This window comes from Trematomus bernacchii, unplaced genomic scaffold (assembly GCF_902827165.1).
Source record: "Trematomus bernacchii unplaced genomic scaffold, fTreBer1.1, whole genome shotgun sequence".
Taxonomy (NCBI): domain Eukaryota; kingdom Metazoa; phylum Chordata; class Actinopteri; order Perciformes; family Nototheniidae; genus Trematomus; species Trematomus bernacchii.
The window spans coordinates 481308-493466 of NW_022987387.1; the positions used below are offsets into that span (position 1 = coordinate 481308).

The window sequence follows — 12159 nt, forward strand, 5'->3', positions numbered from 1 at the left end:
GAATATGCTTTAAGAAAACAGCCTCCTTCACAGCTCTCCAGAGGGTTTACTTTATTGTGTAACTAAAAGTGTTGCAGTTCATTCCTTAGCCTCAGATTGCTTATAACAAGGGGAAATATGGAGGGTCTATTTCAAGTTATGGAAATAAGTTATTGGGCTTTTTTTATCAACTAAGATTTGTTAGAAAAATGTTTTCAACCTTAATCGACTGGATTTAGTAATAATACATTTTATTTTGAACGCTTTTTCAGATGCTCAAAGACACTTTACAGTGGTAACTGCACTGAATCTATTTGACAAATTGGGCCTATTGACACATTAATTCTGAGTTTCATGTGTGGGCCATATTCCATTAGCCTATACTTTTTCAATTAGCTGGGGGCCAATTCAAAAGGGTCCACGGGCCACAGTTGGCCCCGCAGCCTTAGTTTGGACCCCCCTGACGTAAGGTAGTTATTATTAGGTCATCTGACTGATCTCAGGACAGCTGTGTTAGGGTTGTAGCCTAATATGAAGAGCTGAAATGGAAGATAGGCAGCTCATTATTTTTAATCAGCTATTAATAATAGTTCAGTCTTGTTACTCAGCTCTCTCTGTCCCCCCTCCGTCTCTGTGCCAGATATTGTACTTTTTCCACCACTACATTTAATTACCAGCTTTAGTTACTAGTTCCTTTATAGGCCTACATGTTTAAGAATCATTGCAACCTACTGCATTAACATAAATTAAGCTACAGCTGTATTTCAAGTATTTAAAATGGGCTCCCCCATTCCAGCAGCAACGTTAGATGCTGAACACATTAATGCACCAATAGGTGTAGTCCGGTGATGTAATAGGGCAGGCTATATCATTTTTTCTCTGTCAAATATCTGAGCAGTATTGCTCCACTGGAGTTGAACATATAGAGCACGTGCTGAGGTTAACGCTGTTATCACATTTGACTGAACACGTGTGTGGTGACTTTGAAGTGGAACCCAGATTTAGAACTGCATTGTTGACATTTCATTAGTTTCGATGTTGTTGCTTGTTTATAGCTGTGAAGTGGAACCGGATGTGACGTGGCTGCTATATGCACCAGCTGATCGCAGCAGTAATCAGTTCGGTCATTACTGTCACTTTCTGATGAAAATCCGCAAGCACAGCAGCAACGGGTCACGCGCTACTGACAGGCCGCGGGAAAGTGCCGCGCGTGCAGCGGACACTGTTTGTTTTGTTTGACAGACTGCTCAGTGTCGAGGCCTACCTACGATGCTAAGCTAACCAGCTAGCTGTCACCATTCATGTAAACAAGTGGTGAAGGCAGTAGACGGTCAGGGTTAGCCCCTCTCAGCCGGACGGTGAGGACAGTGCGACCGGCCTACACTCCTCCATGTTGAGCTAATGTCTGTTCTGGTTGTCGGAAGCCTATGACAGTGACTTTCAGCAGCGCTCCCGGACAGCTACAAGATGTGGATAAAGCTGTTCTTCTTGCTCTTGTATTTTATGGTGTTGTTTATGCTAGCGAGGCTCTTTGAGGCAGTGGTCTGGTATGAGACTGGGATGTTCTCCACCCACCTGGTGGACCCCGTGAGCCTCAGCTACAAGAAGCTGAAGACCATCCTGGAGAGCAGGGGGCTGCCTTACTCCGGCCTGGCCGAGAAGAAGGATGTCAGCGAGCTGGTAGAGAAATCAGGTAAGGGTAAGAGGGGGAGGGGGCACACATTCGTCCTATAATAATGCAAATTGCTACTATATGCACTTTATCTAGTAGAGATTCGCTCATGATGCCAAAGTTGGTCTAAACATATTGTGTTGATTTTGTATCAAGTGATTCACTAATATCATTCTTCTTCACATTGAGTGAAATGTTACAGAACAAATATTAATCATACAGTTACAACGATCCTACAGTGTATACTGGCCCAACCTACACACAAAATATTTTATGTTGAGACATTTTGGAAAATGCTTTAATAAATGATTTTACTGAAAAAATAACCTCTAAATGCAGCACTTCTTAACAAAAACAAACCATTCTTCTATACTAACTTTACACATATGAGACTAAAACATTCAGAAACATGTTTCACTTTAGGATCTGGGTGTATACGTCTAACTCTTTGTAACTGGTCCCACAGGAGAGCTGACACATGGAGAGCTGTACTCAGCCATGAAGAAGGAGAAGGAGCAGACGGAGGCAGGAGACGGCAGCACCATCTTCAGTGGAGAGATGCACTTCTATGAGTTAGTGGAGGACACTAAAGATGGGATATGGCTGGTGCAGGTAATAACACTCTAGTAGGAGATATGAATGTATTGTACGCATCTAGGTACACATATTATTATATTACTAGATGAGTGGAGATGAAATAGTCTTCAATAATGATTATGAAATAGTATTTTTGCTTTAAATTGCCATCCCTGGTTTGAAGATGGGTCGGGTGGTTGCAATATCTCCACAGAGCCTTGATGCACTGTGGACATTTCACATTGTGCACAGTGGCCCCAAGGAGCGGGGAGAGAGGGCAAAGTGCTGCAAAGCTCTAGAGCCACTAGCCACCTTCCTCCGGGACATCCCGGCAGCTTGTGGCGCCCCCCCCACAGAGAGAATGCGCTCTGTATAATTCTGTGTTGTTACTGCTACAGGGCAAGTAGCTTAATGCGGTCACAGAGCAGCCTAAACGTCTCTGTTACTCTGTTTATTGCAGTGATATGATCACCATTAAAGTCATATCTTTCTCTCTCCCAGACGATGTATGCTGATGTGAATCACATGGTAGTATCAGGAGCTCATATCCAAGAAAGTGAACACCCTTGATTAGTGGTACTTTATTTCATATTTTAGGCATTTCACTAACTGTTGTATACTCTATCAGACAACAGTTAAGGCAGTAATGAAAATCATTTCATTCCGTGGCAAAGAATGTATGACGAACTTCAGATCCATTCATGAGTCGGACAGAACATTTAACTGCTACATGTGTCTACAGTCTATTTTCTGCAATCAGGTTCACACCTCATGGTGTTAAACCACTTCTGTCATTCATGGTTGTAGGAAGTAGAACATTGTTTGGTATTAGCTGTGTGACCCTGTCCTGTCCCGTGACCCTGCAGGTCATTGCCAAGGACCGGGAGGCCCTGCTCAGTCAGTCTAACTGGGGGAAGATGGTGCAGAAAGTGTCTCAGTTTGGGATCAGAACTGGAACCTTCAACTGCTCTAATGACTACAGGTGGGATGCAGGGCCTACTTCAAATTCACATAATGACACATAATGCTCATCGGGCAGAAGCATGTGGAGCAATTGTGTTAGTAAGACAATTATATTTCTTCTTATTTGTTTGAGATGTTCTAATGTTCATCTTTCTCTACCTCTGAAGGTTTTCTTTTTGTAGAAAAACTAGCTAATGAGATATTTGAACTATAGACAAAATTCAAATGCCACAAGTTCAGTATTAAGTGGAAGATACGATCGCCATTACTGAAAAAATAAGGCACATTTTAGTCCGACCATAAATTCTGTATGTAATTCCATTGTGGGTTGATACCATTTGATTTTGTATTTGACTATAGGTCTGCCAAACTTAGGAACTTTTCAGCTATAGGGGATGCTACGGCATCATCATGAATTCGTCGTGGACAGCTACTCAAATATTTAAGGGCTCAGAATCAGAACCAAGTTTATTGCCAGGTACGTTAACACATGCAAGGAATTTGCTTTGGTATCTGCTGGTGCGAACATACAACTAAGATGGCGCTGCAGATGGCTGCTAAACTAGAATTTTGAGAAATCTACCTAACTTACTCTCTTTTTTTTAATGTAATTCGAACGTAAATATTGTATTTATTTACTCCACTCCATTTATCTGATTGCTGACTGATTCCTCCCCATATGTGTAATATAAATAGAATAACAAGTAGCTGACCAAAAATAGGCCAGTTTGCAATGAATGAAGACTTCAAACCATTTCAGTTTGCCTTCATTCACACACTCGGTCTTTTCCTCATTCACATACAGCAATCTCCCGTATATCTATTTCAGTGTCACAGTATCACCTCATACTATAAGAGTTGTTGCATTAGAAAGACCATCCACTGTGCAACAGAAATAATAAATGAAAAAGCCTTGGGTCGGCAACCTGCCATGTTGTAAACCAAGTGATGAACAGGACCATTGATGTGGGGCTGTCAGTGTGGGGGGGGAAACCATCCAGCAGTTGTCAGCTTCCACACGTTATGTTTTCCTGTCTGTAGGAGACTAGGTGTGTGATTGTATACTGACATGGTGCCTCTCTGCTCCGTCCCCAGGTCCTGTATCAAGCGTGGCTGGCAGCGCTCCACTCTCATCATGTCCGTTCCTCAGACTTCAGCATCAAAGGGCAAAGTCATGCTTAAAGAATACAATGGCCGTCGCATTGAACCTGAACACATCTTCCGCTGGATGACCTCACATGTGGCTCATCGAATCAAAACACTGCATCAGTCTGAGCAGCTGTTGGAGGAGTGGCGCTCTGACCCCGCCCACCCGGTGAAGATGTTCCTGTTCGCCTGCCTGCCCCAGCCCCCCGCCTTCTTCTCTGCGCTGTCCGTCAAGTTTACTGGAAGGATCGAGTTTGTTTTTGTGGACGTACATCACTGGGAAAACCACAGCAGCCTATCAGAGATAGATGTGACACAGAGCCCCGCCTACATTCTCAAGATGCCTGAGGGCATCTATCGCTATGGCAGCAGGTGCACATTAAACATTTTAAATGATGAGTTATTGTACATAAAAAAAAATAGAATTTGTTCCACTCCTCTCCTCCTTCACTCCTTCACTCCTCTCCTCCTTCACTCCTCTCCTCCTTCACTCCTTCATTCCTCCCCTCCTTCACTCCTCCTCTCCTTCACTCCTCCACTCCTTCACTCCTCTCCTTAACGGAGTGTGGACTGGTAGCTAGAGAGCTGACAGTTCACCTCCTGGGCCCTGCCGAGGTGCCCTTGAGCAAGGCCCCCCACCTGCTCCGGCGAGCTGGCTGCCCCTTCACTCTGCCACCTCCCCTATCCTGCATGTGTGTAAACACCAGAATTAAAAAAAGTAATTTCCCTGTTGGAGATTAATAAAGTATGTTTTTGTCTTCTTCACCCCTCTTCCTTCCTTTTCTGCTCTTTGTCTCCACCTCTTCTTCACTCTTCTTCACTCTTCTTCACTCTTCTTCATCTTTTCTTCAATTGTCTGGTAATGATTTTTGGAGCCAAGGCAGAACGTATAAAAGTTGGTCATTTACTCTGACCTGAGTTTCAACAGTCACATTAAGACAATTACTAAGTCAGCCTACTATCACCTTAAGAATATATCTAGGATTAAAAGACTAATGTCACAGCAGGATTTGGAAAAACTTGTCCATGCTTTTATCTTCAGCAGACTGGACTACTGTAATGGTGTCTTTACAGGTCTCACTAAAAGATCTATTAGAAAGCTGCAGCTAATTCAGAACGCTGCTGCTCGAGTCCTCACTAACACTAAGAAAGTGGATCAGTCCAGTTCTGAAGTCTTTACACTGGTTCCTCACTAACACTAAGACAGTGGATCAGTCCAGTTCTGAAGTCTTTACACTGGTTCCTCACTAACACTAAGAAAGTGGATCAGTCCAGTTCTGAAGTCTTTACACTGGTTCCTCACTAACACTAAGAAAGTGGATCAGTCCAGTTCTGAAGTCTTTACACTGGTTCCTCACTAACACTAAGAAAGTGGATCAGTCCAGTTCTGAAGTCTTTACACTGGTTCCTCACTAACACTAAGAAAGTGGATCAGTCCAGTTCTGAAGTCTTTACACTGGTTCCTCACTAACACTAAGAAAGTGGATCAGTCCAGTTCTGAAGTCTTTACACTGGTTCCTCACTAACACTAAGAAAGTGGATCAGTCCAGTTCTGAAGTCTTTACACTGGTTCCTCACTAACACTAAGAAAGGGGATCAGTCCAGTTCTGAAGTCTTTACACTGGTTCCTCACTAACACTAAGAAAGTGGATCAGTCCAGTTCTGAAGTCTTTACACTGGTTCCTCACTAACACTAAGAAAGTGGATCAGTCCAGTTCTGAAGTCTTTACACTGGTTCCTCACTAACACTAAGAAAGTGGATCAGTCCAGTTCTGAAGTCTTTACACTGGTTCCTCACTAACACTAAGAAAGTGGATCAGTCCAGTTCTGAAGTCTTTACACTGGTTCCTCACTAACACTAAGAAAGTGGATCAGTCCAGTTCTGAAGTCTTTACACTGGTTCCTCACTAACACTAAGAAAGTGGATCAGTCCAGTTCTGAAGTCTTTACACTGGTTCCTCACTAACACTGAGAAAGTGGATCAGTCCAGTTCTGAAGTCTTTACACTGGTTCCTCACTAACACTAAGAAAGTGGATCAGTCCAGTTCTGAAGTCTTTACACTGGTTCCTCACTAACACTAAGAAAGTGGATCAGTCCAGTTCTGAAGTCTTTACACTGGTTCCTCACTAACACTAAGAAAGTGGATCAGTCCAGTTCTGAAGTCTTTACACTGGTTCCTCACTAACACTAAGAAAGTGGATCAGTCCCGTTCTGAAGTCTTTACACTGGTTCCTCACTAACACTAAGAAAGTGGATCAGTCCAGTTCTGAAGTCTTTACACTGGTTCCTCACTAACACTAAGAAAGTGGATCAGTCCAGTTCTGAAGTCTTTACACTGGTTCCTCACTAACACTAAGAAAGTGGATCAGTCCAGTTCTGAAGTCTTTACACTGGCTTCCTGTGTGTCAAAGAATAGATTTCAAAATACTGCAGCTGGTTTATAAAGCTTTGAATGGTTTAGGCCCAAAATACATTTCTGACCTACTGCTAAATTATGAACCATCCAGAACTCTCAGGTCTTCAGGGACTGGTCAGCTTTCTGTCCCCAGAGTCAGAACTAAACATGGAGAAGTTCAGTTATTATGCTCCAAATATCTGGAACAAACTCCCAGAAACCTGCCGGTCCGCTGCAACTCTGACTACTTTTAAATCCAGGCTGAAGACTTTTATTTTTGCCGCTGCTTTCAATTGAACTATTCACATCTTAAACTGCACTGTAACTTTTATCCATGTATTTTTTTCTTTTAATGTTTATTTTATTATCTTTGCTTTTTAATGACTGATTTTAAATGCCATTTTCTTAATGTCTTTCATTGTTGTAAAGCACTTTGAATTGCCTTGTGCTGAAAGGTGCTATATAAATCAACTTGCCTTGCCTTTGCTTCTCTTCCTTCTCTCCTCCCCTCCTCTCTTCAGTATCGGGGAGTTCCTGTCCCTGGCTGCTATGGATACGTTCCTGCGCGGGGTCCAGCCGGAGGTCAACGATCTGTTTGTCCTCAGTCTGGTCCTGATTAACCTGCTGGCCTGGATGGACCTCTTCATTACACAGGTCACTTGTTTTTTTACTCAAGCAACGTACTTAAGTACAATTTAGACAAATGGCTCATTGGTCTGTGGGAACCTTACCTCTTATTTTTTCCATCTCTCTTCCAAAAGACACAGATTACTAGCGTATTTATGAATACCAAAAGAACATAACAGCAAGTGAAAAAGCATATGTGCTGTACAGTTGCAACTTACAGGCAGAACAAAAGCTGTCACATTTGGCCTTTTCTGCATCATTCTTCTGCATTTGCCTTCCCATGCTGTAGACCAGTCCCCCACTCCGGCTGGAGAGATCAGGTGCAGAGCTACATGAGCCACTTGACCTACTTAATATTTTACATGATCAGCTTTGAAAATATGGTGCACTTTTGCAAATGAAACTACCTAACACTAGTCAAAATGTATATCGTTTATGCAGTTTTACTACACTGTGTTACTGCTTTTTATTGAAATCTTCTGGATAGTTATTTCACAATGTATGAGACACCTTATACAGAGTGTTAGACAGAGAGAGGAAATGTCCAGTTAGTTCTGTATTTTCTGTCCAGTTTACTTTTAACATGTTTTCATTTTCATGGACAGGGAGCAACCGTGAAAAGATTTGTAGTTCTTATCCGAACACTTGGAACATACAACTCTATACTGCTGGGGTCCTGGCTTCCTGTTCTGGTAGGAAATCATTCATACCCAACAACAACTAACTTCAGTTACATTCTGTTGCTCTGGAGATAGAGGGGGTTTAATGTGTCCATGGGCAAGATCCTTTTGTGAATGAGCATATACAGTGGCAAGAAAAAGTATGAGAGCCCTTTGGAATGTCCTGGTTTTATGCATGAATTGGTCAATAAATGTGATCTGATCTTCATCTTAGTCACAATTATAGACAAACACAATCCATTTGAACTAATAGCACACAATTGATTGGTTTGTTCTTGTCCTTATTGAATAGTTTATTCAAACATTCAGTGTAGTTTGGGAAAAGTATGTGAACCCCTCGCTTCCAACAAAAGCCAATTGAGTCAGGGGTATCAGTAAAAAAAGATTGGAGGTGTTGTTCGAGCTACTTTTGACTTTTAAAAATCACTCAAAAAACATTTGACTTTGCTATTCACAAGGTGTGTCTGCTGATATGAACCATGGCTTAGTGGATTTTCCTGATTTCAGTGGGTTCTATCTTTTCCTTTGGTCAGGGGATTATACCAGCCTCACTATTGACTGAACTTGAGTTGAATTGATAGTATTGATCACTAATCAGTGATTGGTCCCTCCTTCAGGCTCTCCTCCAGCTGCCCTACCTGGACTCTCTGTACGGTTACAGTCTGAAGCTGCTCCGGTATGCTGACACCACCACCCTGGCCAGCCTGGTGAGAGCTGACTGGACCTTCTACTGCTCCCACCCAGCCCTCTTCCTGTCCACCTACCTGGCTCACGGCCTGCTCGTCGACTACTTTGAAAAGAAACGCCGCTGTGGCATGAGGAGCCAAGAGGACAGCACCACAAACCTGGAGTGGCTGTCCAATCTGTGGGACTGGTACACTTCCTATCTGCTCCACCCAATCGCAGCGCTGCAGCAGGTCCCATCTGACTACTCAGACTGGGAGGTCGACCCCAACTTTTTATTAGAGCGTTTGGCTTTCCCTGATCTCTGGCTGCGCCCATTAGTAAACATGGAGTATATTGACACCCTGCCAACCTGGAGGTTCAGAGCTGCTGGTCCGGACAGAGGAGGGGGGGGGGGTGTAAAGCTGGATGAAGAGACAGATAGTTCACATTCAGACACAGAGAGCATGAAGCAGTTGGATGCAGTTCCCATCAGATCTCCAAACAGCAGCAAGAAACACGAGAGCTCATTGAGCAGTCAGGACAGCGGTAAACATTTGTGTGTGCACACAAACACAGACCCCAGCAGTAGCTGTGAGTGTGTGTGTGCTGCTGCATCACCACTCTGCTGTCGTCATGGGAACAGAAGCTCACCATTAGCTGACAGTACGGTGGAGGACGGCAGCCTGACATCCGAAGACATCTCCAACTATCAGCACTGTGATTGGTCGGTGTGGCCCCGTGACGTCCTGCAGTGTCTGGAGTGTGTGGTGTGTCTGGAGAACTTTGTGAGTGAGGAGCTGCTGATGGCCCTGCCCTGCGGCCACGTGTTCCACCAGCAGTGCATCGTGGTGTGGCTGGCCTCCGGCAGACACTGCTGCCCGGTGTGTCGCTGGCCCAGCTACAAGAAGAAGCTGCAGAGGGCTGCAATCAGAAGCTCCACGGGAAACACCCTGCAGGACTGATGCATACGTCTTACTTAGGGCTGTGTATCGATGTTAAATTGATCAGCCTAGATATTGTCTTACATTTTGGCTATGGTAATATCTTATATCGTAATATATATAAGTGTGTTTTCCTAGTTTTGAAGGCTCTATTACAGTGAATGGATGTCATTCTATGAACTAAAAAGAGATTTCAGCTGTTTACTTTACCCACTTAATCATTATAACCTCATTATTTATCAAAAATGTCATTGTGTAAATCATTTGTGAAGGCCCCAATAGTCAACAGTAAAAACAAAATTCGATTTTGAAATATTTGGTGAAAAATAAGGTGATATTTGTTTTTCTTCATATGGCCCAGCTCTGCTTCATGTGTCCTCTCTGCTCTCATTGTTCATTGGCTCAGAGCTCACTGAGACTGTGTCTGATATTATAACAGGTTGCTTTTGGTAAAGTTGGGACCGGGAAGGCTTACTTAGATATTTTTAAACTGGACCTTTTTTCACATGTCATAATGACCAACGGGCCTAATATTTTTGAAATCGGTTCAGTATTGAGAGGGAGTGCTGCAGCCAGCAGTCGCTAAACGAACTCCAATTTACGTCCAAGAATGCTTGCTCCTGCCACGGAAAGGCCTGATTGTAATATAAAAGATTGACTACATCATGAACAGGACCCTCTAGAGAAAAAAAGCTAAGGGAGAAGTCTTCTTCTGAAATCTTGTGTTGCATTTGCATTATGGAAATCAGCTAAATATTCTGCCATTACATGTCAAATCAACACTTTGCTAAGCTCTTTGTACTTCAACACATCTGATAACCTTGGCTTGACACCAGCTTTCAGCCAGTGTCTTCTAGCAACAAGTCACATGACTCAATAACAAACAGACCAGAGAAGCAAAATGTAGAACTAAACATTGTATTTCTCTTACTATAATGTTGTCTGACACTTATCGAGCGATTACATTGCAGACTGTTATTGTCAAAACATGTTGTCCCCATTAATACATATAAACATGGGGACACTGGGTCCAGGTTGGAAAGTAGAGAAGTTAAAAAGACAGGTGGCGGGATCCTGTTGTCATAAAGCCATAAATCAGCTTGCTTCTCCTAATGTTGGAGGCAATATACTGGCCGCTATTAGCAGACAGTGAAACTATGACAGCCCACTCGCCATGGGTTCTTTATCCAGAGTAAACAAGCACACTTTGTAGTAACTGAATCACAAGACAATTGTACGAACTACGTCCTGTGTTATGACTGACTGCAACTGCAAACACTTCCATGCTGAATGTATGTGTTTAACATTTCTGAAGGTATTGACATCACCATACTGGCAACTCCCCAGAATCTTAATTTCTGTATAAGTATTTATTTTGAATGTGCTTAAACAAGTTTCCTGCCCTCCACCTATTAATAGTTTCTGCCTTAATTCTGCCCTATCACATCCAATCGTTTTTCAATATAGTGCATTTACAAATTCAATGCTAAATCTGTGTTTGATCACTGAACCAATATACAGTCATCATTCATTGTATTCTGACTGTGCCCAAGATTTACAGACTCATCTCTAAATTACATTCAAGCCCAATAACCACCTGATTTGCTCTAAACCTCAAGGGAGGACAGTCTACTGTATGATCACAGTACTCACTTTGATTTTCAGCACGTGCATAACATTATGTTAGAGGCACATTGATCTGTTGCTATACCAATTCTGCTAGGATTTCTTTATCTAAAACAGATAGGGACTTCCATTTTCTAAAATGGTGCATATATGAATGCTGGTATCAGCCCTCATATTAACCCAGTTGACTGCTTCACTGGCAGTATTTGCCTTTATTTTTTAGTTTAAGATTTTTCTATCAAAGAAAAACTGTAAAGTTAACTAGAATATGGACCCATTCTAGAAGTTAAGTCGATGCAGTGGAGCATCTGCCAACTCAAAGCAAGACAAGAGCAAGCCTGATGCACCTTTTACTCTTTTATCTCCATTGGGTCTGCATGTCAAGTCTGCACCAGAGTACTCAGACATGTCAACACACAACAATGTGGCCACATTGTTGGAATACAACAATTATAATTCAGGGACATATCAGCCAGAAATGTTTTTGAAACAAATAATGTATTTTAAAAAAGACACTTTTTAATATAATACGTTTTAGACGTGAGTGGGCTCCACCAACAACCTGAGGCCTCTGCATGTGACTTTGAGAAGCTCAGGAGAGCAGTCTGAGGGCTGCTACAGCACTAACCAACTTATTTCTAAATGCAGTCAGCATTATAGCCTCTTTAGATTGTTGCTTTTAATTTAAACTCTGCTTTTATCGACCTTGTTTCCAGCAGCAGTTTCAGTGAAGAATTCTAATAAACCTACAAACAGCAGAGTCATTGAGAGCTGGTGACTAAAGAGGAGAATAAAGCAGATCCAGAGACAGATATGTTCTACAGGAGCCAAAGTAGAGCTAAAAGGATAGTGAGTATTGGAGTGTATCAAGTGAACACACACAGGAC

General features: G+C 42.6%; 1 protein-coding gene across 2 annotated transcripts; it reads left to right on the plus strand.

Annotated features, from left to right (window-relative positions):
- The first annotated feature begins 1054 nt into the window (after positions 1 to 1054).
- On the plus strand, positions 1055 to 11058 carry rnf103 (ring finger protein 103). 2 transcript variants are annotated; one of them, XM_034134315.1, is made up of 7 exons: positions 1055 to 1678; positions 2118 to 2263; positions 3094 to 3209; positions 4286 to 4708; positions 7254 to 7386; positions 7965 to 8051; positions 8657 to 11058. In XM_034134315.1, the coding sequence occupies exons 1-7, from the start codon at positions 1447 to 1449 to the stop codon at positions 9665 to 9667; spliced, it is 2148 nt and encodes a 715-aa protein (XP_033990206.1). In that variant the 5' UTR covers positions 1055 to 1446; the 3' UTR covers positions 9668 to 11058. The 2 variants fall into 2 exon arrangements, with proteins under 2 accessions (XP_033990206.1, XP_033990215.1); XM_034134324.1 differs by having other exon boundaries at positions 1057 to 1672.
- Positions 11059 to 12159: the final 1101 nt, after the last annotated feature.